General features: G+C 41.4%; 3 protein-coding genes and 1 long non-coding RNA gene across 4 annotated transcripts; 2 read left to right on the top strand and 2 right to left on the bottom strand.

The window, feature by feature from the left end:
* The first annotated feature begins 1,723 nt into the window (after nt 1-1,723).
* LOC117742727 (beta-crystallin A1-like) lies at nt 1,724-3,192 on the top strand. Its single transcript, XM_034550320.1, has 5 exons — nt 1,724-1,785; nt 1,925-2,043; nt 2,201-2,342; nt 2,440-2,582; nt 2,722-3,192. The coding sequence occupies exons 1-5, from the start codon at nt 1,747-1,749 to the stop codon at nt 2,867-2,869; spliced, it is 591 nt and encodes a 196-aa protein (XP_034406211.1). The 5' UTR covers nt 1,724-1,746; the 3' UTR covers nt 2,870-3,192.
* A 903-nt stretch (nt 3,193-4,095) lies between these two features.
* Nucleotides 4,096-15,709, top strand: LOC117742972 (Golgi SNAP receptor complex member 1-like). Its single transcript, XM_034550678.1, has 9 exons — nt 4,096-4,191; nt 5,096-5,216; nt 5,511-5,586; nt 5,906-6,013; nt 6,172-6,263; nt 8,601-8,675; nt 14,649-14,678; nt 14,891-14,973; nt 15,231-15,709. Exons 1-9 carry the CDS (start codon nt 4,149-4,151, stop codon nt 15,353-15,355), a joined length of 753 nt encoding a protein of 250 aa, XP_034406569.1. The 5' UTR covers nt 4,096-4,148; the 3' UTR covers nt 15,356-15,709.
* A 516-nt stretch (nt 15,710-16,225) lies between these two features.
* On the bottom strand, nt 16,226-17,717 carry LOC117743284 (trafficking regulator of GLUT4 1-like). The gene is made up of 3 exons (XM_034551163.1): nt 17,043-17,717; nt 16,729-16,855; nt 16,226-16,649 (listed from the first exon to the last, which is right to left on the bottom strand). Exons 1-3 carry the CDS (start codon nt 17,442-17,444, stop codon nt 16,639-16,641), a joined length of 540 nt encoding a protein of 179 aa, XP_034407054.1. The 5' UTR covers nt 17,445-17,717; the 3' UTR covers nt 16,226-16,638.
* A 1,532-nt stretch (nt 17,718-19,249) lies between these two features.
* Nucleotides 19,250-26,068, bottom strand: LOC117743257. The gene is made up of 2 exons (XR_004611089.1): nt 25,820-26,068; nt 19,250-20,218 (listed from the first exon to the last, which is right to left on the bottom strand). It is a non-coding gene; the product is annotated as an uncharacterized LOC117743257 (long non-coding RNA).
* Between the last annotated feature and the right edge of the window lie 613 nt (nt 26,069-26,681).

The following is a 26,681-nucleotide window of genomic DNA, read 5'->3' as shown; positions in this document are numbered from 1 at the left end:
TGCTCTCAAACAAAACTTCCACAAAAGTGTGATAAAGGATGTGTGTGTGTGATTGGCTTGATGGGAGGATTGCATGCTTCATCAATCAGCAGACAAGTTACTAACAGCTTGACTTCTTTCATACATCCCAACTACTCAACATGTTTCCTGTGTTTCCGCTGCCACTCTCTGCCAATGAGACCTTTCAGTCGGTACCGTTGCCCCCTGCTAGGCATCATTATTGATTTATTCCTTTGGGCAGGTTTTCCAAAAATAGCAACAAGTACTTTCATTCATAAGTCACATTTAAACCACAAAGTGAAAACAGGACCAAAGCAGCATGTCATCTGTCCACTAGGACAGATGACATGCTGGACTGTTTTGCTTTAGGTAGGTTTTTAGACTCTGTTGATGGACGACTGCCATTTTAGTTCAAACTCTACTCCACTTTCACTCGATTGACAACTAGCATGGCCCTCTTTCCCCCCAACATGGATTGATTTGTTATTATCGATAAAAGAGTTTGATTAGATTCCTAACACGACCATCTTCCTGTTTCAAATCCTGTGCTAATTTCATTGATCCAATTTTTTTTACAGCAGTAATGAAACCTGATATTCAAGTTTCAGGAAATTAGATTATCTATACTGTTGAAAAGCATTTTCAAATGAGTCAACACAGGGGGAGACAAACAATTGATCTGAGTCTTGACAAAAAAATGATGATACACTGTACATGTAATAATGAGGAGGGACAGTGGAAGTCAGTCAGAGTTGTGGGTGCTGATACAATCTCACTTACGTCATATAATAAAAAACAGAAACAAAAACTAAACATTGACAAACACCTACTACACAGTAAAGAATGAGGAGATAAGATACAAGTTCAAATATTTTCAATAGACTGAACACTTTTAAATTCCTGATAGTATCTGAAGTATCAAGCATGTGATTGGTTGAATCCATATAATCCTAATAATTTAAAGACTTGACTTTGATTAACTGACTAAGGATTGATGTGTATAGAATATATGCTAATATTTTGAGTTTTTGCAACAACAACTGGGACAATAAAGTTTATTTTCTTATTTTCGTATACCCTATCCCCCCTCCCCCAACATATATATTTACCACATAGCAGTATATACGTGTACCCTCTTTGTGTTTGCATGAATCCCCGTGTGTCTGTGTGTTAACCCCTCTGTGGCTCACACAACAAAACAATTGAGTCCAAAGCAAAGTGCTGACTGAGTCCAAGCGGGCCTTCCCCCCGGCCCCTGTCACCCATGGGTGTATAAATACCCCAACGCACACCGTCTCGGCAGACCGTTCAGTGGAACCCTGCGACACACAGTTCACCAGTTTAGGTAGGTCAAACCAGTTAGGAATACCATACAGTTTCCCAATCCATGGTCATGATTTAGTCAGGGTCTCTAATGCACTTTATCAACTCATAATAATAGGGAGTCTTAATTGGTTGCAAGGAAGACATAGTGGCTTCTTTATCACCTTTACTGCAAATAAGGGAATCGTTTTTAAAACAAATGAATGAAAGGAAATAGGAGGCTTCATGTTGTTGGCTTGCACTGTAGTCTCATGTGAGAAACCTGGGAGTGAATTGTGCGAGGCAGTAAACAGCGAAGTACAAGTAGCAGACAGGATGAGTAATATAATTTATTCTAAAGGTTTGTTTTTTAACATTGTCTTCCGTCGGCGGGCCTTCCCGTCTGTGTTTTTCCCCACAGGTACTACAGAAAAACAATACAAAATGGCTCAGACAAATCCCATGCCCATGGGCCCTTGGAAGGTAAGTGTTTGGGATCCACGTTTAACACTACATTACCCATGAGCACAGGAGTTCCAACGCATGATTACGACTAGTTTCAATTGCTATGTATTTTTGGGGGGTTAAATCATCCGTTTTCATTGTCTTTTGTGTTTTACAGATCACCGTGTACGATCAGGAGTACTTCCAGGGCAGGCGTATGGAGTTCACCGCCAGCTGCCAGAACATCATGGAGTGTGGGATGGAGAACATCCGCTCCCTGAAGATTGAGTGTGGCGCGTACGTACCCACAGATCACCCTCCCATCCCTCTTTTTTTTTAAATGCTAGAGTTGATTAGAAAAACTAAATGGAGCAACTATTTTCAGATTCTGAAAGTGTTCTGATTTTATATTTCCTTAATTTCTGACATTCTTATTTTCACTCTCTGCTTGCAGCTGGGTTGGCTTTGAGCACTCTAGCTTCTGCGGCCAGCAGTTTGTCCTGGAGAAAGGAGACTACCCTCGCTTCGAGGCCTACAGTGGCAGCAACTCCTACCGCATTGAGAGGATGATCTCCTTCAGGCCCATCTGCTGTGCTGTAGGTTTAACATACAGCCCAGTAACAACCCTTAGTTCACTTTAGGCTAAGCCTCATCTCAAGTTGAGCTATACCTCATTTCTCCTTGTTTGTATAGAACCACAAGGATTCCCGCATGACCATCTTTGAGATGGAGAACATGACGGGTCGTCAGTTCGAGCTGTGCGATGACTACCCCTCTCTGCAGGCCATGGGCTGGATGAACAACGAGGTCGGATCCATGCACATTCAGAGCGGAGCGTAAGTCCATCGTCACCATGTTTGATGTGAAGCTTCACACACATCTGCTTTGAGCACCTTCAGCTACCTACGTAACGATATTAGGGATGATTATTTAGATGTGTGCATTTAATGAACATGTTCTTGTTTATTTCTGCAGCTTTGTGTGCTACCAGTACCCTGGCTACCGTGGCTATCAGTACATCATGGAGTGTGACTGTCGCGGAGGAGAGTACAAGTGTTACCGTGAGTTTGGCTCCCACTCCCAGACTCCCCAGATTCAGTCCATCAGGAGGATCCAGCACTGAGAGGGGAACGCTTCCATCACACGTTCTTATCTCCTCCTGCACTTCATTTCCTCCTTCTCTTCCTCTTCTCCTCCCAACCTCCATCTCCCGGTCTGGCTAATTAAAGCAGGATTCCAGGCTGGACTTCAGGTGCTTACCGGTGTCAGTTGTCTAGCACTTTTGCATTTTTTAAAGAAACATCCCAAAAGAAAGGAATGATGTAACAAAGACAGAAAAAAAGGAATGAAATGAGAGAAAAAGCTGAATCAGTGTGAAAGAGAGACCTTGTCTGCTGGGGTTGGCTGCAGAACGGGGAAAGGTTGCTCTTTTCCATCTCCACCATTGATGGCATCATCATCGTCATCATCATCATTGTCTTCCACATCAACACGATTGCCAGTCTTGCTGATACTGTGATTTCAATGACTGCCTGTGATGATGAATAAAGAGAACCAGCAAAGAGAGATTCACAATACGAGTGGCATGTACCTCAATCTGTGTCTTGTTTCTACACTGACACGTTGACACCACTGCAGAGCAGCAAAGCTCAAATTAGAATAATCAACCCGTGAAACATGAACTTACAAGGTGAATACAATGGACAAAAAGGCAAGGTATGAGTGAGATGTAGTCTCTTTGAACCCCACGGACCTGTTAGGCTTTTCCAAACGAAACAGAACTTAATTTTAATTAGTTGACGTCTCAAAGTTTCCAAATGTATCAAATATGACAGGTTAAATTTTGGGGAAATTAGTATGAAATATATCTGGAATATTCCTGTTTGATTAAATAGTGCATCCATAAAGAAATTGAAATAAAACCTTGCCATCATGGGATTGACAACGTATTTAAAAAAACCTCTTTGGTGAGAGTCCTTGCCCAGTACATTAAACCTGAGCAGGCGCAGTCTCACATTCTTTTTATTGATTATACTGATAATACTTCTGTCTCTCACAACTGTGACATTTGTAATGGGGTGTTTTATTTTGGTATTTCTGCTACTCAAGTAAAGGAAGAGTCACGATCATGGAGCTCTGCGAAAACAACTCACAGCCGTCTGCCTATTGATGAGAGTAAGCAATGAGCCCATTAGGCCTCTGCTATCGTGTTTCACTTTCTAACCCTCGGGACAATAATGAGTGGGCATCATCAAAGGGAGTGGGGATGATTTGACTCCTTCAGTAGTGCGCTTGCGGCCGGAAACCACCGGAGGACGCCGTTCTCTTCACGCGTCCACGGGACGCCGTGGCTCAAATGGAGAATTTACGACAGTTGTTTCTTCTTCACGGCTGCTGCTGACATGTCAACAACAAACATGGCAACCAGCAGCAACTATTGGGAAGGTAACTTATTGTTTTAGCATCTAATTTCAAACAAGTATCCGTGTGTACGTCTTGTATTGTTCTTCACCGACTCGGACTAAAAGCATTGAGTGAGACGTCACGGGCACCGTGTTTATATCCGTGTTTATATAAAGACACTTGTGGCTGATTTACGTCATCAGCTAACACGTTAGCCGTCGAGCTTGTGAGGTTAGCGTCATTAGCCCTCGTCAGTAATTACCAGTCATAGTGCTATCTTAAGGGTAGCGACTCCTTTCTGCTCAGTTGTACCGAAGTTTGTTTAACTTCAGGTCTTCTGCTCCCTGTTTCAGGGAGGTTTGGTAACATCCAGCAGCGTGAACAGTAGAAAACAAACTGAACGTCAACTTTCAAGTCATTTGTTTTGTTTTACCCAGCAGAGATGTTTGCATCTGTTGTCATTCGTTTATTATTATTATTATTATTATTATTATTATTATTAATAAATCAATTAACTCATGAACAAAACAATATCGATCACTACTTTCATGCTGTAATTGGGTGACTGTTGATCCTCCTGAGAGGTAAATCATACGTGCTGATTAAATCCTTTGTTTTATCTTTTATCTTCTAAAATAGTTAAAATAAATTCAACACTTTTACTTCAGAGTGAGAGTGCCCCTTTGGCCAAAATGGTGTAATTTCATTTCTGGGTCAAATACTCAAGCCCATGTATTGTTTGCCATCTAAAAAAACCCAAAAAGCCATCCTGTGTTCATACACCTGTTGTCCCTGCAAACCAAACACCAACAGTGCCGCCGTCAGTCTGCTGTGTGGATTGATTTCTTTATGGTGTCGAGAGGATTCCTTCTATCTTGTCTCCTTCTCATTGCTTTATTCTTCTGTTGAAATGTTCATCTCGAGTGATTCTGTGTGCTTCACTCAGATTTGCGTAAACAGGCCAGACAGCTGGAAAATGAGCTGGAGCTCAAGCTGGTGTCCTTCAGTAAGCTGTGCACCGGCTACAGCAGCAGCAGCAGCCGGGACCAGCGGACAAGAGACAGCAGGTCAGCTGGCCACGCTTCATAGAATTTAGAGTCTCATTTTTTACTACAAAACACATGGTTTTGTCTTTAACAAAGCATTTTTTTTAAACATTTCTACAAAATATCTGATGGTACACCATGTTTAAGTCATTTGATGTTTACTATTAGCAATTTATTATATATGAAGTGGTGTGAATTTCATTGTTTACTGTTTAATTGTGCTGCTCTAGTCTGTACACTTTTTAAAAACATTATGAATGACAAAATAAATTGAGCTTAAACTTCAGCATCCTTTCCCTTTCATTCTTAAATCAGGTCTGATTCTGTCGGCTCATCTCAAGACAACATGCTCGTGGCCATGACTACTGAGCTGGAGCAGCTATTGGCCAATGTAAGTTCAATATCACACACCCCAAACAGCTGTTGCGGCCTCAAGCCCAGGCGATGGAATTGATTAGATGACGAATTTTGATTTTTAACATGCAATAGGAAAAAAAAAAAAGTCAACAGCCAACCAAAGCTGATTGTGTTATAGAACTACAGTTTATTTTACAGGGTGTACAAACTAGATTAGAATTGCAGTTTATGCTTATTATAATACATTCATGTTTACTTTACAATGATTCAATTAAGTGGTTTCAAGATCCCTTACCCCGCAAAAAATCATTGTTTTTATGGCTACTTGCTTTCTTTTAATCTTGTTTTTGCAGCTCACTGCAGTCAATGACAAGATGGCAGAATACACAAACTCTCCGGGGGCTTCATCACGTAGCGCGGCCTTGATGCACACCTTACAAAGACACAGAGACATCTTACAGGTACATACAATTACTTACATTTCTTGAATTTCTTTCTCATGCTGGAAAAGTGTTTCTACTCCACCTGTAAGTTGTTTAAAGTTATTTCTATATTTTAAGAAGAAATGTGTGTAATTGTCATACATTTTGCCTATTTTTGGCTTTTGTTTTTCTTTTAGGACTATACTCTTGAGTTCCACAAAACCAAAAGCAACTTCCTCAGCCTGCGAGAGCGAGAGGATCTACTGGGCTCTGTTCACAGAGACATTGAGTAAGCGCCTTAATACATCTCTTGACAATAACAAATATTGTATAATGTTAGTAAATACAATATAATCTTCTCATGGTGTTCTCCATTTAGCCACAACATTGCGAGTCTTGTGTCGGACACTCAAAAGAAACTGTTGATGAAAAATTGGTTCTGCCTCTCACTGGCTAGATTTCTTCCTTCGCAAGTAGTTACCCCAATATTGTTCTTTTGAAATATTATATTATTAATTTAAATGTCCTAAACTCAATTTCATTTGTATATGAACATTATCAGAGAATGTCACTCTCTTGTAAACTAACTGTACATGTTTAAATCCACTAATTCTCAAAGGGAGATAAGGCTGCAACGCCCTGCAGGAGGCAGTGATATTCAGAGATACAGTATTTAGATCTGGTCCAGTGGATCTACTTTTGACAGCTACACGATTGTCAAGTTGAATGCAATTATGTCTGTGACAAGCAATTTATTTATTTATTTACACACAAAAATGTGAAAAATACCTGTCTTAAGTTCCCAGTGTACAAGTGTTTGAATAGCTTGTTTTATCCAGCCAGCAGTCCAAAATCAAAACAGTCAAATGTACTATTGTAGAAGACTAAGAAAACCTGTACATATTTTAGATATATTTAAGAAGTTGAAACCAGTGAATATTGTTGGTGTTTTTGCTATTAATTGATAATCAAAACTGTTGTAGTTTAATTTTATGTCAAATGACTGATAATTTCAGCTGTAAATGTATATGTTATTTAAAATGATTAATTCTATTGAAGCCTTGAAAAAGCTCTAGCAAATATGATTCAGACATTTCTTAAACATTAATGTTAACGGGGATGATAGAAAATATATAATTTTTAACCTTTAGTGGGTGAGTCATTGCATTAATTTTGACAATTTCTTGACCATCTGACTCTCGTAAGTCTCCCAACTTTCTAGAAGTACATTACTAAATCACTGGATGGATCCTTAAGTCTGCTTTTTGTTGGCACCGTCAATCTTTCCATCCTCAGGGTCTTCCAACCCTGTTTTTTCACTATACTATGTTTTACTTTTTCATTTTCCCTCCCTTCTTTCCTTCTTTTTTCCTTCCTGCCCTTCCTTCCCTTCCCCTCCTCCTTTGTGGATATTTGCTATGTTATCCTAAACCAGGAGGAGGCAGAAATGTCCAGTATGTTGCTGAATTCCCTCACCCTTTGATAATCTCTATTCCTTCTATCATGTTTCATCAGCTAATATGCACCTCTTCTTATTAGCTGACCTCTCTCTCTCTCTCTCTCTCTCTTTGTCTGTATCTCCTGTATCTCTCTATGTATCTCCCTCGTTCTCTGGGGATATCTTTCCTAAGTGCCTTCTACAGTAAATCAAACCACAATGCTTTCATTCAGCCCAAACTGAGGGAGAGTGGTTACATCTGGTCTGACTGATACAGAGAAATGCTTCATCAGGGGAGGAGAGGGAGAAACAGACTGTCAGAGAGTGAGAGAGAGAGGGGGAGAGAGGGAGAGCCAGACTGTCAGAGAGAGGAAGGGAGAGAGAGAGAGAGAGAGAGACATTATCCTGATCTGGTCTGATGTTGACTGATTACAGTCCATTTTAATTATTCTCATAGAGGTGAGAGGTATGGAGGAACAGTGACGGGACGGGGGGACCAGAAGAGAAAATGGATGATGAATTGATGATCAGCATGAATAGGGAGGGGATGGTGTAAATAAGAGATGGAGGACAGAGTTGTGGGTTAAGCAGAGCTAATCACTTAAAAGCCTTAATGCAGGAAGTACATAATCGGCATCCAGGCATCAGTTAATAGGAGGGAGTGAATTACCCTTTCAGACTAAAGACCGGCAAGAAATTTGTTTTTGATGCTGATTTCTTCTCTCCCCCAATTGCAAAGCTGCTTAAAGTGTAATGTGTTGCTCTAGGTTTTTAGGAAGCACCACGAATAGAGCTAGATCTCGTCTAAACAAATGTATTTAGCCACAATTTTTACTTGACACATCTACATTTCCCTTAGGATGAATTGTTATAACTTTGGTGATCCCTTAACTTTTCATCCAGCACCATTGTTTGGTCAAATTCCCATCAGCCTCAGCTGTACTTTGTGGTAAGTGAGAGAGACTGAGTCATGTTAGATACATTTTTCTCCATGTCTGGTGGCCTCATGCAAATGGCGCAAACCCAGTTCAACTTCAGCCGGGACCTTTGGTGCACGTCGTACCCCTCTCTCTACTGTCTCTGTCAAATAAAGGCAAACAAGTATTTCATTTGCTGAATCCTATTTATATTTGTCAATTCTATTCCCCATCGTTTAATGTTTCTCTCTCCTCCTGTTTTCCTCCTCAGGTCCTACAAGAGCAGCGCAGGAGTGAATAACAGAAGGACTGAGCTCATCCTGAAGGAACATGAACATCTCAGAAAGTAAGCGACTTCTTCACCACTAGGGTTGCAAAGGGGCGGAAAGTTTCTGGTAATTTTTACGGAAAGTTTCCAGAAAGTTTCCACGGGAATTTTGAAAAAAAAAAATGTGCCTGAGTTTTTTGCAAAAGCATATAACAGGGAACTTAAGTGTAGTTGAGAACAAGACTATGCACGCATAGCTCAGCTGGACCCTGAATGCAGCTGGTTGGGAACATTGTCTGCCAGAAACATAAACGTAAACATAAAACGTTCTGTTGTTTTTGAACGTCTTTGTCATCAGTGTTGCTCTGAACGTTTCAGCCCTTTGCCTTCCAAGTGTGAGAGCGCCAAGTGGCGTAGAGGCCAAGAGCGGTATTGCAGACAGATAGAGATTTCAATTATATCTCGCAACATATTGAAAAAAATAACTGAACTAGTTCATTTTTTGGAGCTGTGAACTTAGTTCAACATTTTGAATTATGAACTATGAACTGAACTAGTTCATATAGAAAGTGAACTTTCCCAACACTGTTTGTCATTTCCTAGCATATTGATTACTTGGTAAACTGAATCCATGTTCATTTTAATACCAAGTTTATTTGTATACAGTAGACTAACTTTTTAAAAGCAGTGAGGAGGACGTTGATGAGGTCCAGGAAGAAAGCATTTAGATTCAGGGAAAAAAAAATTGGGTTGGGGGGTGGTGATCATAGGGAATACACCTTTTTTATTCAACGTTCATGTTTTTGTTGTTCGATCAAAGAATAAAGTTCTACTCACAAAATGTCAAAAAAGTCAAAAATGTCATTTTTAAAAGTTGTATTATAAATGTTTGCATGCATGTCTGCTTATGACAAGGTAAATACAGTTAAATTACCCCAACATTTTCAGTTTATTCCTATTAATTCCTGTTTATTCCCGTCTATTCCTGTGGAAAGTTTCCAACTTTGAATATTCCCAGAATTTTGCAACCCTGTTCACAACATATCACTTACAAACACTGGAACAGAAGCCTGAGGGCTACGGCCCAAATGCCCCTTATCAATACTCGGTGCACGCCGTCTCCTGTCCGCCATTAGATTTAATTGATTGAAGTTGGTTTCAACCAGCGTAGCATCTGTTCTAAAACTATCATGTGAGAGGAGTTCAGGAAGTTGTTGGGTTACTGTGACTTGAGTGTTACTAAATGTGCGATAGTGTTTCTGTTTGGTCATGTGTACCTTTACTTGCCGATACAAAGTCTGACTTATATTGACCTAAATGTTGATTTAAATATGTATCTGACAGCTGTACAACCTAACAAATCAGACACAAACTATTGGATCCAAATACTGAGGTCAAAAACATTCATGAGCTTAAACTGCTGATATGATGAATGACTTTCATGTCATCATCCAGAACTCTGTCGGAGTTGTTGAAATTGTACAGCGATGTAACAAAGTCACGCCTGACAAAAGTTTATTTTTGTTCTGTCATCAAGTTGATGAGATGCTTTATTGTTGTTGCATGTTAAACAGAACACAATTTGATTGGCAGAAGTCTACTTATAGAATCCACATTAATTAGCTTTGATAGCATCAAAACATGTGAATTATGGTTAAAGTTTAGAAAGTCAGTCACAATTCAGAGTCGCTGGGGCCAAACCATTTATGTAGAGCCCGACTTGCTTAAAGGAGTAAAGGATAAATGATGAAGGAGTAAAGTATGAAGGAGTAAAGGATATAGGATGAAGGAGTAAAGGATAAAGGAGTAATGGATAAAGGAGTGAAGGATATAGGATGAAGGAGTACAGGATATAGGATGAAGGAGTAAAGGATAAAGGAGTAATGGATAAAGGAGTAATGGATGAAGGCGTGAAGGAGTAAAGGATATAGGATGAAGGATAAAGGATGAAGGAGTACAGGATATAGGATAAAGGACTAAAGGATTAATGGATGAAGGAGTGAAGGAGTAAAGGATGAAGGATTAAAGGATATAGGAGGAAGGAGTAAAGGATATATGATGAAGGAGTAAAGGATGAAGGAGTAAAGGAGTAAAGGATGAAGGAGTAAAGGACTAAAGGAGTAATGGATGAAGGAGTAATGGATGAAGGCGTGAAGGAGTAAAGGATATAGGATATATGATAAAGGAGTAATGGATGAAGGAGTGAAGGAGTAAAGGACTAAAGAAGTGAAGGAGTAAAGGATGAAGGAGTAAAGGATATAGGATGAAGGAGTAAAGGAGTAAAGGATGAAGGGATAAAGGAGTAAAGGATATAGGATAAAGGAGTAAAGGATATAGGATAAATGAGTAAAGGATGAAGGAGTAAAGGAGTAAAGGATGAAGGAGTAAAGGATGAAGGAGTAAAGGATGAAGGAGTAAATGTTTTTTGTCAGAGATTAAACTGACCAAAAATAGTTAAATAAAGACGGTATTCTCAAACAGTTTATTGTGAGACAACTGAAGGATGATGAAAAATAATGCTTTTTCCTTTTTTTTGTTTTGTTTGTTTGGACTGAGAAATGGAGAAACACAGTTTAAAAAACAATACTTTTTCAAGCACACCCACAAACATGCTTTCCGATACCTCCTGTAAGAATAGTCATGAGAGAAAGAGATTTAATAAAACTGTCACAACAGGATTTACCCCAAACGTCAACTTCATTATCGGCACCGACTTCCCCGTCATATTTGACGGTCTTTACAACTTTCGACATTGTTCCTGCTGAAAATGACAAAGAGGAAAACTCTTTTTTTTTTTACTTTAGCTAAAAGGATTAAAGCCGCTGTATAAAATGCAAAATAAAATACATGATGGTAGATTTGCTGTGTGTTCAGTGGACTGAGAAACGGAGACATTTATCTTACCGCTGGTTTCAGATGTGTGTTCGGTCCTTCGAGGTGAGCTTGTTGAAGGAAGGAGGGAACGCTCTGCGTTCATAAAGGTGCTGGCGTTGAAGACGAGGGACTTTGCTCATGTGGTTAACAGCAGAACGATTCAGTTCCCACAGAGTCTAAAAGCGACATGTGAGATTTCGTCTTGCAGTGCTGACGTTCAATTTAAAGAACTTTAAAGAAACAAATTATACCTCGAGATTGTTCACATGGGGCTTTGAAGGAAGGGCCATGGATTTAAGAAAGTTAAATATAATAAGCAAGCAATTCAAAGGTTATGTAAAATTTAAGTCTATAACTTTAACACATCATTATTATCAGGGGATTATACAATAACGCAAATGTAGTTATGATTATTATATTCCATTTCTACTGATGGATCCCTGATGCTACAAACTGCTCCTTGTAATGGATTGATAACACATTTGGACATCTCTCTACACTTCCAATATTCAGTACCATTTGTCAGCCAGTGCTGTGACATGACTTGTTGGACTTTATTCAAAATCATACGCATTTGTTCAACAGACATTTCATAGATTAATTTGGCATTTAACATATCGAAAGCAATCCTGATTTATGTGACTATTTTATTTTATAGCAGGCCTATTTCAAAGATCAGTTGAATGTTTAATATGTATTTGTATTGTCAAAGTGGTGGAAAGACTAGAAAAGTGACAGGTCACTTGCATACGAGTCCATTTACCAAGAAGAGCTTTTACAGGCTATTTGCTATTGTCAAAATGTGTCCAAAAAATGTGTCAAAGATTAAATATGTGTTTTTGTGAAGGATATATAGAGAGAGCACCTCAGGTTTATGTTCTTTAGTTCTTAAGGTTAGCTATCTCAAAGTTCAAGATTATTCACGGGAAATGTGAATGTTAGTTCTCGGGCCCAATTTATTTGAATGAAGCATATATATAATTTGTTTGCTTCCTTCTTACACACGATTTACCTCTCGAGCTTCCTTTTTGAAAATGTTAACTCGTCTGCTCAATCAATAGCATTATAAAATCGATCAGTAGGTTTGGATATAGCCGCCACTCGTTCATAATGCACCATACCCGTCATCAGACTCATTCTCAGTCGTCCCTTCATTGCAGCTGATGGAAATGTTTCTTCAGTTTTGTGAACAGATGAGCCTAAAGAGATTAAGAACATTGTTTAATCCGATGGCGTCACTCTGCAGCTGCGATACTCGTGTCACTGTTAACGTTTTAGATGTCGTTCCGCGTCATCACGGCATCAGCTCCATGTGTCGCGTGTCGGAGTAAACAAACAAACTCGATGAAGACGGAGCCATTGGGCATGAAGCTGAGTTAGAGACGAGATGGTAGAGGTTTGAAGAAGCGGGGCAGTGCTCTGTCTGGCCTATACGGGTGGGATTCTGGTATTTCACGAGATCATTTATTGATCCAGATTATGAACTCATTTCCACACACTTACGGCAACAGCTTCACTAGTAAAAACCACCACTTGGCTCCGCCAGAAAATGCATTTTTGAAGAGTGAGATTCAGTTCTGTGGTTCAGCTTTATGGATATTTGATACTTTTGTCAGTAGCATTGCGGTAGAAATAGTCATTTATTGTAATCTCTTTTCTGTTGCTGGTGGCCAGACGCACCATTTCTTTCAGTACAAATGTGTGGCCACATGGTATCAGTGTAGTGGCAGACAGTCCTGATGTGTTGCCCAGTGAACCATTAGCTCTCTGACATCGCTCATTGTTCAGCCTCTCGGCCGCAACAAGCCAGAAGTGTTTCCCTTAAAAGGATCCGTCTGTGTTGCTCCAGGACCAGCATGCATCTCATTCTCTCTTCAAATCCAGCTGAGAAGAATCTGGCAGTTGTGCTTCTGCCTCACTTACTGTTTTTCAAAGTGTTTAATTTGAAGTACACAAACATGTAATTGTGCACACATCAAGCACAATGCTTGCATAATGTTGCTGTTTTTGTGGATGGTCGAGAACACCACAGACTTTGTTCTGTGACATCAAATGCATTACCGATTGACTTTTGAAGCTTTACACTTTGAACTGTTGCAACATTGTCCGCGTCGCGCCAAGTAAGCTGATACAAACCAGGTTCACCAACCGGGGATCGGGCCGATTTGTGAAGGTTAATCAGTAGGAAAGTAGTTTTGATAGAAAGGTAGTAACTTTATAATGAATGAAACGACAGTTGGAACACAAACAAGAGCAAGAAGCTGCCTCGCTTGTAAAGAATGGAGAGAAAAGGCCGAGGACAGCAGTAGATGGATAGTGGGAGAGGTGGACGAATAGATGAGCAGGAAGTAGGAAGCGCAGTATTGATTTTTAGTCTCCAGTTGAGTCGGCCAGGATGCACATTGCCGACCTCCATATGATCTGCTCAGCTCTGGACCGAACACTTCATTTTTCTGTCTGTCACTTATCTCGGCAGCTGATGTAAACGTCCTGCGTGTTCTGTGTCGTCCATCTATGTGTCCGTTCTGCTCATATGCACCGGGAACAAATAACACAGGGATCGGGTTCCCGTCCTGAGATCTACCCTCATCGAAGGAGAAGCCACAATGCGACTGCATTGTGGCTTCTCCTTCGATGAGGGTTTGATTTGACCAATCACATTCTGACTTTCACAGGAAGCACCGCTCTGATGACGATGGACCCAAAGAGCTGTGTGGTTTCATGGCGCCGGTTTTCCTTGTGTCCTGTTGTCTAATTACTTGGCTCTTACACCAAGACGTGTGTATGTATGTGTGTATATATATATATATATATATATATATATATATATATATATATATATATACACGTGTGTGTGTGTGTGTGTGTGTATGTATGTATGTGTGTGTATATATATATATATATATATATATATATACTGTATGTATATATATACTGTATGTATGTATATATATATATATACTGTGTATATATGTATGCGTATATATATATATATATATATATATATATATATATATATATATATGTGTGTATATGTTTGACATTATTTCACATGGTTATTTGTGAAAAGTGATTAATGTTAAATCATGTTACTTTTACAATTATTTTAGTTAATGTAACTGTTTGTATACAGCTCTAATAATTCTCTCCTTTTTGTTTTCTTTTTCATGTCGACAGCTCCGATAGTCTTATTGACAATGCAATAAGGTAAGCTTTATGTCCCCTTTCACTCCCCCTCACAGACACACACACCCGCACATCACATCACATCACAAGCAAACGCAGCACATTCAGCTCTATTAAAACAGACCATCGTAAATAACCTACTTGTTGGCTCATCAGCTGAAACATGAACCTTAATGTGAGCCCTGTGCCTCCTTTTCTACCTACTAATCCCTCATGGTTTCTTCTTCCTTTAGTATCGCCATAGCTACCAAAGAGAACGTCACATTTCAGCGTGGGATGTTGAAGTCCATTCAAACCAGGGTCACAACTCTGGCCAGTATCCTTAAATCATGTGTCCACCTTTTTGCTTCACGTCACCTTTTTAACATAGTTTTTTTTCTCTGAAGCTGCCATGACAGTAAGTACGACAGTAGACTTTAAACCATTAGTTTCTATTTCATTCTTTTCCTGGTTGTGTTCAGAGCTCAGCTGATGTATTTTCCCTGCTGCTTTCTGTCTCTTACTCACTGTAAGGAAAGAAAGGCCGACTTGGATCCTAATTATTTTCCTTAACCACACTTCCCCTCCCCTCAGATCGTTTCCCCACCATCAACAGTCTCATCCAGAAAGTCAATTTGCGCAAGAGGCGGGACTCTTTAATTCTAGGCGGGGTGATAGGTGTCTGCACCATACTCCTGTTGCTCTACACGTTCCACTGATCCGCCGTCAGCTGACGGACCAAACACAACAGAATATATTCATTGTATCTCAAGACTTCTAAAAAACATGTTAATATTCTAATTTACTCTCCTTAAAAAACAGTTTAAAGAGTAAAGAAATGATTTTATTTTGAAAAGAAAAATAAATCACATAAACAGTCTTGAACTGACTGGAGTTTTAATTTATTTTCTGATTGATGATAACATTTCCATCTTTGGAGTTGTATATTGCTGGTTATATCCTACTCTAATGTTAACTCGTTATAAAATCTTTATAAAATGTGTTCACTGTTTATGTCATACTTTATATTTATATATCGGAGGCGCCCAATAAAATAAAGGTGATTAGCTCACTGTCAAGGTTGTCATGCTCATTCAAGTTTATTTTCTGACATGCAGAACTATGGCACAGAAAACCAGTCATACAGTATAAATGTATAAACATCAACATCAGAGTGCCAAGAACAGTGCATACAGGGAGAACAGCCCCATTCATATCTTGCAGTATATTGTAAACGTAATGAGATTTAGAGATCCAGGCAGTTCAGTAGTCCGATCAGTTTATCATAGTAGCACGCAAAGCAAGACATCACACTGACTGCAGCAGGGCGTTGTTCATGTAAACCTACAGGAGTTTTAAACTGGATGTAAACAGTGTATGAAATCAGTATATACATCTTCCCAGATAGTCCATACTTTGATGCAAATTTTAAGAGAAACAGGTCGGGCAGTGGCGGCATTCCAGACTAGAGGTGCACTGATTCATTTTGTTTTTGCCTGACCAGAAGAGGGTTCATTGATTTACATCACGTACACTTCTTACTGTATGTGTTTGTTTTTTTAATTGATTGTTGTATCTTCTTTTTTGTTGGAGGGGGGGGGGCTTTAGGAAATCCTCTTATCTAATTATGTCTTTTTATAATAATAATAAGCAAATGACAGTGCCATTTGTGATGTGTGTGTGTGTGTGGGGGGGGGGGGGGGATCATCAGACAGCATGTGCTGTCTGATGATCCGGCACTACAACTGTGTGCAGCCTTCATTTTCCTTCCTTTGTTCCTGAGTTTGTGTGGTTATTGGACATGAGTGTTGCCGGGAAAAGAGAAACGACGTGCAACTTCTTTCCTTTCTTCTTTCTTTGGTCCATAGCAGAAAAAGCAATAAGTTGTACACTAGAGTCTCTTCAGCTTTTGTGCTTTTTCATCCTCAAAACGACATTCCTCCACCACTCTTCCGTGCAAATTTGAGAAGTGAAATGACACTCCTTCCCATCCCACAGTTCACTACTGAGACTCTGAGAAGCAGAGAAAAGAGACATTAAGATACACATATTTACACTTTGAGTGTGTTTGATTGACGTCTTTCTTTCATACCTATTGTAAACACTATGAAGATAATGACAGCCACACCCAGCAGCATCGCCAGACAGCTGAGCAGCATTGACAAACGCCCATACTTCTTTGCTCCTTCAATATCTCCTGTATGGAGAACAGACCTCGACTAACGGGAAAGGGAAAGCAAGGAAGTGATCAACAATTAATTATTAAAACGCAACAGAACTCAAAACACCTGTCGTGTTTGAAAAGCCTACAACTGTATTTAGAATATACTCGAGCACACACGGATGATACTAGTCTGCATTGTGTTGTTAAGAACACATTTAGCCGTAAATAAATGTACCACTTACCACATTCGCGTACCACAAGGCGCATATGTTGAGCGGCACGGCGGGGCAGAAGCAGGACAGCACGGCGAGCCAGAGGTAACTCGGCGGGACGCACCCCGGCGGCCCCGTGGAGGGCAGCGGGCCCAGGCTGAGACGCGACGAGGATTTGGGTGGGGTCGGCAGCTGCCCGATTGAGCCCGACTTCATCGGTGATCTGTGTCCGTTCTGGTCGGCATCCAGGGACCGGACGCTCCCTCTGATGTTGAGGGAGAAGGAGTCGGACGGTTTGATGTTGCTCTGCCCGGTGGGCTCGGTGGTGGCGGTGCTCAGCAGCTTCTCGGTGTCCTGGAAGTCGGTGGGGTTGGAAACTTCCCTCTCGCCAAGCGCGCTTTTCCCAAAGGCAGCATCCGTGTTGATAGCCATCACTGGAAGATAAGAACTCTCCAAGTCTCCTATTGTCTGTCTGACCGAGCCGCTTTCCTGTGGACGGAGATGCCGAAGTGTCGTCCTTCAGATGTTCTCCATTGGGGGTCATTAGATTAAATATTATAAATTCAGAGAGACTAATACCTTCAAGACAACCTATGTAATTAAGTAGTCTAACTCCATCAAAATGTCTTATTGATGAGTGAGATGTTATTGATGTCTGCGTCCCGCTCGCGTTTAGTTGGCGTTGAGCGTCCGGACGCCCTCCTTGCCTTTACCCCCCCTCCCCCTTCTCTATTATGTAGTGAGGTATTACCGCATCCCTTACATCTCCACAGCTCATTCCCAGTGTCGGAGGTCTACTTATGCACCAGGCGAGGCGTGTGACTATGCAAAAACAGCAATTAAACCTCTTTCGAAGTGAACACGCGCGGTGCGTAAAAGCTTCCCATTTGCGCGCCAGGGCATCCGCTGGATCAGCATGTCGGACACCGCACAGGGTGTGTGACGGAGAAAGAGAGATGGAGAGTGCGTAAAGTGAACCCCATGAACCATAAGCCTCTCAAAACACGCACGCCGACCGAGGTCCACCTTTAAAGTTTGATTCTGCATGCAGCTATTTGTCAGGTACACGTTAAGGTAATCTCCTTTAATCTTTCGTTGGCCACACATAATTGGTTAACTAGCTAATTCAATTCAGGCTACGTGTACTTTACGTATATAAGAATATTTATATGTTATACTACTTATTCTTACCACTATGTGTCAGCTTTAGTTATTGCCGATTAACATAACAACATTACCTTTTGGAAAAATATCAGTGTTGAAGGAAGGATTCAGATCCCCATCTTAAGTAAAAGTATCTTTTCCAAATGTACTTAAGTAAAAATGCTCATAATGCAAGTACATGTTACATTATAAGATTATTATTATTATTATTATTGATGCATTAATATGTAACTAGCATGTTATTGTTGTCCCTGGTCAAGCTCGGGTCAAGGCAAAAAGTTGGGTCTAAAATACACCAACATCATACTTATGTTGTGTACAATATGAATGCATTAATAAATGCATCTTAAAAGTTGTGGGAATATAAAGTTGCATAAAAGGATATACTCAAATACATATAAGTAATTGTAATATAATATACCTCAATTGTATACACTACTTGATTAAATACACTTCCAGTTGCACTCCTCCACTGGACAATCTGATGCATTATTGCAGAATAACAACCCACCCTTATAAGAAGCAACTACAGATGAATGCATCAGTAATAATCCAATAAAATATTAAATGTGTTAAATGTAAAACCAAATTAATGTAATATAATATATAACCCAATAGGACATTCCCTATAATACAACACTTACACTTTTCATGCTTCATTTTTCAGATAATTTTAATCAACATTAGGTGGACATAATCTGATTTAATTTCTGTCGCTATTAAGTGAAACAAGGTTACATGACGCCCTCAGCCATGTTTCAACCTATTGTTTGAAGAGTATCACGCCATCTAGCGGTGGTTTTGGGGAAACTGCACCAAGATCGTGAAAATGTAGGTTAAAATTGCAGGAACGCTCCCGTTTCAAATTATGTCCTTAATTTGTTCATGTAATTTCCTAATAGTGTAAACAAAATACTCAAACTGTTATCTATTCAGTTTCCTGATGTTTCTGGTGCTCTTTCTCAAGCAGGGCTAAGAACAAACATGCTGAATGCAGTGCACTTGAAAATTACAAGCATTTTATTTGACAAACATGACGATTGGGTTAATTTATGACTAATTGACAACACAAATTTGACACAAAATGCTTCCTTTATTCAACCAATCCAGATGACAGTAATATAATTAATCAATTAACCTGATGCTGATGGCAAATAAATAAAGAAGAAGCATTGCAGTTTTCACATCCAATGAGTTGAGGAAAGTTGGTAGTTTGTGAAGGAATCCATTGAAGCAGCCGGTGATACTATATTAATAACCCCTTGAAGAAAAGTGTTCACCCTCTGGTTTCACTTCAACAATCAACATGGATTCATTCAGTCCTGACTCGATGTCAACTTGCTGACTTGTTAATGTGAGAACAAACACCACACTCAGAAGTTATTGCATATCTGAGGACATTTATATTTAAACATCTCAATTTACTCTGATCTTTCCCACTGTCCTTCAATTGGATCATCAGAGACTTTAAAGTTAAAAGTGATGCGTGTGACACATTTTTTGCATAAATCTATCGTGTGCTTCTTTGTGTGTGTGTTGTGTATTGTTCATAGTGTGCAGTTTTTTCCACCAAAAAAAACACAAACGAAATGGTCTGAGGAAATAATGTGTTCTTCACTGTGAGAAACCAAAACATGACAACATGTGAGCAGGTTTTTGTGAGGAAAAAGACCACAGAATAAACATGCTCTATTTCCTAAAATAAAATACACCTTACATTTGTTTAAAACCGGATTATAAACACTGGCCGGTCTGACTGAGCGTGAGAAACACTTCTTCTTCAGTCTTCTTCTCAGCAACCTCGATCCGCTTCCTCTTCTCGAGTCATCCGGGGCAGAGCTGACCAGAGCAGTTCTTCAGCTGGCAGCTTTAGCATGTGTACGGGAACATAAAGCTTGCCAGTGAAGAACTGCTGTGTGTCAGCCATTTGGGGCCGAGTGTGTCAGCCGGAGAGCGGGAGAGTTCGAACCAGGCCGGAGTGAATGACAGCCGGCTTTAACGACGACTCCTCCTTCCTTCGTCTGCTTTAGGTTCACATATTCCTGCAGAAATGAGAAGAAGAGATCGTTTTAACTTCCCCTCTAAACTCCGGGCTCCAGTAGCGTGGGTATGAGGTGGCCTGCCGCCAGACACACATGTACAGTAAGTGGGTGCAGTCGAACCACGGTCGAGTGTGCCATCAGCTGTGAGTAAGTGGGTGAAATGAGCTGATATGTGAGAACGACTGGGGAGATGCACACAAGATCACGCCTCAGATTACCAGAAGGGATACACGCATCAGCTGCTCAGCTCGGCCTCTGCACGCTACACAGTGCCAGCGAGAATAAATCTTAAGATTTATTCTCTTATTATGATGCTCAATATCACAGGCCGGCCTCTTTTCTCCCCCCCCCCCCCCCCCCCCCCCCCCCCCCCCCACACACACACACACACACTCAGTTACCGTGGTTACAAAAGCGTGAGTGAGAGGGCGATGAAGAGGAGTAGACAGCCTCTACATGAAAGCAGAGCGCCTGCAATCCTTTCAGAAGTCATGAGAACAATTAATTTTGAAGTCTTAATTAATAGAGTGAATATTCTGGTGTTTCCCAGAGAGAAAACCTGTAGCGACACCTGTCTTCTGCATGTTGAAGCCTGTAAGCGGTTCAAAGCACACTTTGCTTAAGTCTGACTATAAATTGCAAATAAGTTTAAAGTTTAGTTGCTTAATCTGGAAATGACTGAAAAAAAAATTGACATGTTCACATATAAACGATCATTAAATACATATACGTCGAATTGCGTCGAAAGACCAAATACCTGTAAAACTAATGACATCCCATCAGCTATACTTGGTACTATACTAATTAGCAAACGTTATAACATAATCTAATCTGCAATGTGACCAGTAACATGTCTCTGTTAGGTAAATGTACAACGTTGTCCTCTGAAGTAAAAGTACACAGTGAGTAGTATACACTTTGAGGTGCTTTTCTAACTGATTTGGGGCTACAATGAGTTAGAATAGCAGCATAATTCAATATTTTTAATATCTAAATGCCTTAATAAATCTATAGCTGTGAGAAGCCCTTTTAGTTGGGAGCACCAGCAAGTCCTTGCCTCGCGGTGAAATCTGGCACCTCTTGTTTCTCCACTGTTGATCATATTGTTAAACACAGATCTGACCACAGAAGCTAAAGCAGGTCTTGTGGTGATCTTGAGATAGTGAGGACACGCTCCACTTCATCTGGCTGACGATGAGTACCACATGCTGTACATTCCTGCAGCAAGGAGAACCAGAATAATCTCAGGTATTTGAGTGTCCCACGGCCAGCAGACTGTGTGGGGGGGGAAGGATGTCAACAATACTTATGAACATTTTACAGACACCGCTGCAGGGATCATCCAGAGAGTAATTTCTATTGAGACATATACCTGGGATCAATATGAAAAATACATGGGCTTTACGTGGAAAATCACTGACAACATTTTCCTCATGACAGTGAGTCAGCGTGCAGAGGCCTGTTCTGACTCGTGAGTCAGGGACAAACCTACCCACAGTCAAATCTATGCTTTCCTTTCTTCTTTTCTTTTCTTTTTTTTAAAGCAAGGTCTCATTAATCTTCTACAATCAAGTGTTAGTTTATGGAGTCCTGTAACTGATAACTGGAATACAAAATGGCGCTCGTAATTCCAATGAGAGTCGCCGTCCCTGTGGGGTTTCAGCTCTCCTCTTGCTGGAGTCTGCAGGCAAAGCCAAGGCTCGTCAGCCCGATGCCGTATACCTCCTCTTCTAGCCAGCCTGCTCTCTCTCCACATCCCCAGTGTTGGGTGGGTTTGATATTTTTCCCGCTTTACAATACTGATGCAACCGACCTCCACACTTCATGCTTATCTTATTTAAATAGTTAAGTTTGTTTAATTAAAAGGCAACGTTCAAACTTGGCTGGTGCCACACACTGAGACGCTTTTTAGCAGTTGCTCACTCATGCGTACGGCACTATTACGGTAAGGTTTGGTCTTTTCCTGGTTTGCTTCCTCTTTTTGTGACCTATTGAACACGTGTACGATTTGTGCCTCTTCCCACCATTTAATGGGTAAGGGTTTGAACATTTTTACAAATATTCAAAAGAATTAGTCAAAGAGTAATAATTGGACTTTTAGTGCCACTCAAAGAGTCCGGTTCTCAGCTTTAAAGACATTGTAAAAAAAGACATTTGCATTGTCGGTCAATAGAGGGAACAGGATTGTTGCAGTACCGTGGTTGGCCACAAGGAAACAAGACTAGAGGTCAAGGCTGTACTTAAGACACAGTAGTGTGATATGAGCTAAATGCTAATGTTATACAAGTAGAGATGAGAAAGACACCCTTATACAGTGCTGGATGCGTGATATCTACCAGAATTAATACAGATAAATCTGCACATCGTTGAAGGGTTTTTATTTGCTGTGTAACAATCTTACTATAAAATGTGAATGCAACTTGTTATTAAGCTCACAATGACAATGCTAACATGCTGATGTTTAGCAGGCACAATGTTCACCATCTTAGTTTAGCGTCTTTGCATGCTTATACTTTTGAATCGCACTAACCTGAGGCTAACGTGAAAGACAGTCATCTGTAGTTATTGGTTCATAAACCAAAGTATAGTGTTGGGCAACATGTTGACCAGATGATGAAAAGTTAAAAGATCATTCATCATGAGGGAGACATTAATGTGTGAACCACACTTCGTGGCAATCCACCCAAAAGTTGAGGAGACATTATAGGACGCCATGTAGTACACGTTGTAAAAAAAGAAGAAGCCGTCCTTGATCCCATCAGTATTATATAGGTACTACTCCCCTCACAGGCCTGCCCTGCACACACGGAGGGAGGAGGACGTACAGTACAAGTCCTCGGGCCACACACAGGACCACTGATGGTCATAACTGCCACAACCTCAAACTGAATAAGTTATTTGTTCCACAGCGTGCCACTCCTTCCACAAACAGTAACTGTTCACAATGACGGGCAGTGTTGAGCCCCTGACTCTTTTTCTGTGCTACTCTTTGAAATATCCCTTCTTCTTCTTCTTCTTCTTCTTCTTCCTCTTCTTTTTGGGGCTTCTCTCTCTCTCTCTCTCTCTCTCTCTCTCTGATCAGACTGTCCTGCATTCCTGACATTCCAGCTGCGTATGCTAAAAATTCCACCCCGCTTCTGTGGGCTGAAACGGTCTCTTCCACTCCTCCTTTTCCATCCCGCTATATCCTTCCCCCCATCTCCTCTAGCAACTCGTCTGCATCTGGTCTGCACCGGACAAGGCAGACGTGGCTCCACCGTCAGGTTCACCCTCACCTCCCCTCTGCCTTTTCTCTTTTCCCCCTCAGACTGAGCCCATTGACAGCCAGTGTGGACGGCCTTGAGACAGGCTTTTATACACGGGGCAACAGTGTAAGAGGAGATAACACAAAAGACTGAGCTTATCTGGGACCTGCATTCTCAGGGAGAATAAGAAAGAGGAAAGACACACTCGAGTTGAGCGGGCAGGATGTGCGCGTCAGAGAGAAACAGGTATGATGACGCGCACACAGGAGGGTGTGAACGAACCATGCACAATGCAATGAGGGATTACCTCATTGAGCCCAAGCAGATTTATTTATCTAGAGAGCTTGGATATTACGGAAAAACCTCGCTCCATGCTTCGAGCCCACTCGGACCACCTTTTCATATTTAGGGTCATGCTGTTGTGTGGGAATCCTAAATAAAGCGACAAGATAAGCTACCTCAATTGTCCGACCTTCAGCACTGAAACTGCGTCAGGAAATATGTGAAGAATTGCAGAAGTGTCACGTGAAATGGAAAGAGTTGCAGATTAGCATTCTGCTGCTACGGCCCTGTGAATGGAAACGTGATAATTAAATGTTTTTCATACATTACTCCAGGTGCATTCCTCTGCTGTGGGTGTGGCCCGGTTGGAGAGCGTTTACTGCCCCAGATCGTAGTCTGCAATGTAGACTGATCATTTTAGACTGGGAATCGGGACAAAGACAGGGAAAGGGCGGTGGCCTTGGCAACGCACTGATCATAGTGCAGGGAGCCTCTTCTTATGCTCTGCTGCTGGCTGTTTCCAGGACTATCTGACTTTAACCCTGAGATTAGTACAAATAAAGGGTGTGTGTGGTTTTACTGGCTGGGAGTAACAGCTGAATGCCATTCTGAATTCCCGACATCCTGGGAGATGGTGTGAGGCCCGTAAGCCTGTCCTCGGGCAGTCTGTGCCATTTTAGAAAGAACTGGATTTTTTTTTCCTTTTTTTCTAAATAAACCTTCATAACACATACCTTGTTGCCCCATCCTCCCGTGACAAGGCATGCAATAGGAATGAAGGGTGTAACCCAAGTTGAGCAAGATGGCTACACTTCTGCAAATGTAGGCAATAAAACGACCCGGGGAAGGTTGCATATTTTTTCCTGGATGCAGGGCAAACCACACGTGTGGGGAAGATGAGCTGCTTTTTAACCGACACCCTGTAATTGCCATGTGATCCTCATCGACAGGGGGGCTTATGTCACACTCCGGGTTGCAATGGCACAAATGCAGCTCGTGACACAGCCCATTGCGCATTCCGATCAGCACACTGAACTCTGGCTGTACAATTATGTAAGACAGGCTCCATCGTACACTACAGTAAGCTTTCTCCTCCTGACTATTATCTCAGAGAAAGATTACTGCACTTTGCTTTTAAAATGATTCATAGAAGTGTCAAATACTATAAATAAATTGTATATAAATGAGTTGAGGGAGGCCTACATACTTTGTTACATCACCTGCTTTATATGTTTCACCGGTCCCAAACATAATATACTTGAGTTTATCTTTCATTTGAAGAAAGCTGCCAGATGTCTGCTGGTGTCACTGCGTTTCTAAAGAACGACTCGGCCCTAGTTATCTTCCTGATTTTTACCTATCCCCTACTTTAGCACAGGCTTTTTCCTTGGCCTATAATGAACTCAGCAAATTTGAAAGGGCTTTGATTGCTGACCCTTTCTGACACGTTTGGACGACATGAATACAGACTTCACCCTTTAGAATATAATACAACATCTCCCTGTCACATGCTCACATATGACTAAATTATTATACGGAGGCTAAGTAATAAGACATCTTTAGGCGCTGATCATGATGATGATGATGTATGTGTTAATTTAGACATCTCATTTTTTTTAAGCATCCTTTTAGCTGCTATCAGCCTGCATATGCAGATACTCCATGCAGCATATTAACAAATATCACTCGGTCAATCATCTAAATATTGATTAAATGTTTGCAAGAGCTGGGAGGTTGTGGTCATATTTCTAAGGTGCCCATAATTCATACCAGGTCCTCTGTGTCAGTGGGCCTTGGCCGATATGAGCCATGACACATAGACAGGCCCTAAGCCAGAACTCCTAGAACACCACTTGTATATCCTCCACGATCTGATGAAGCAAATGTATGCAGAAAGCTGCCGCTGTGAACCAGAAAGCAGACCTGGGGATAATGTCACGGACTGGTTTCCCAGTTGCCGTTTCAAAGGCAAACTGGGTCATCAAGCCGCCACAGGAGAAATCAGACTGACAGGAAGAAGCGTTTAGCCAGCAGAAAAACACAGACAGCCTCGCAGCCAGTAAATACGCCCCACCTTGACCACCGGCCGGGTCGCTCCAGCTCGGCCAACCCGTCTGGACGGTCCAGCGGAGTTCAGGCTGCCCGACCGCTGCTCCGGCGGAGACCCGGACCCTCACCAGGGCGTGTCGTGGAAAACGTGGATGTCGGGTTTTTAAGGTTATAACACCTTAAACCGTGTTACGGCTTCGGTAGGGAACCTACTTTTCTGAGCAGCAGCAGCAGTGGAGGACGCAGCGCAGGACTTCAGCCCCTTTTACACAACTCCTGCCCCAGTCCTCCCTCTCCCTCCCTCCCTCTCTCTCTCTCCCTCTCTCTCTCTCTCCCTCTCTCCCTCTCTCTCTCTCTCTCTTCCTCTCTCCCTCCCTCTCTCCCTCCCTCTCTCTCCCTCCCTCTCTCTCTCTCCCTCTCTCTCCCTCTCTCCTTCCTCTCTCTCTCCCTCTCTCCCTCCCTCTCTCCCTCCCTCTCTCTCTCTCTCTCCCTCCCTTCCTCTCTCTCTCCCTCCCTTCCCCTCTCTCTCTCTCCCTTCCTCTCTCGCTATCTCACAAATACACGCACACTCGCAACTCATACGCACACCGGCTTCCCACTCCGATCAGCTGGCTGCGTGATGACGTCGCCACGGATCTGACGTGTCCGCGCTGCGTGCAGCCCACAGAAGACAGCAGATTGACCGGTTAATAATAATAATTCACGTATGATAAAGTGTGTGTACGTTTAGTCTGACCAAACTGTGTCTCAGTTGGAGCTCCCTCTTTAAAAGAGAGACACTGCTCCTCCTCAAATAGCTATCTAACGTGTACTAACTGGTCATACAAGACCAAGTAAGGATGCATAGCCACGACATCCCTGTTAATTGTATTGCTCATGAACTGAAC

The sequence above is a fragment of the Cyclopterus lumpus genome, chromosome 14 (genome assembly GCF_009769545.1).
Source record: "Cyclopterus lumpus isolate fCycLum1 chromosome 14, fCycLum1.pri, whole genome shotgun sequence".
NCBI classification, from domain to species: Eukaryota; Metazoa; Chordata; class Actinopteri; order Perciformes; family Cyclopteridae; genus Cyclopterus; species Cyclopterus lumpus.
The sequence above is the reverse complement of the archived record's forward strand: the minus strand, read 5'-3'. Positions and strand labels throughout refer to the sequence as shown.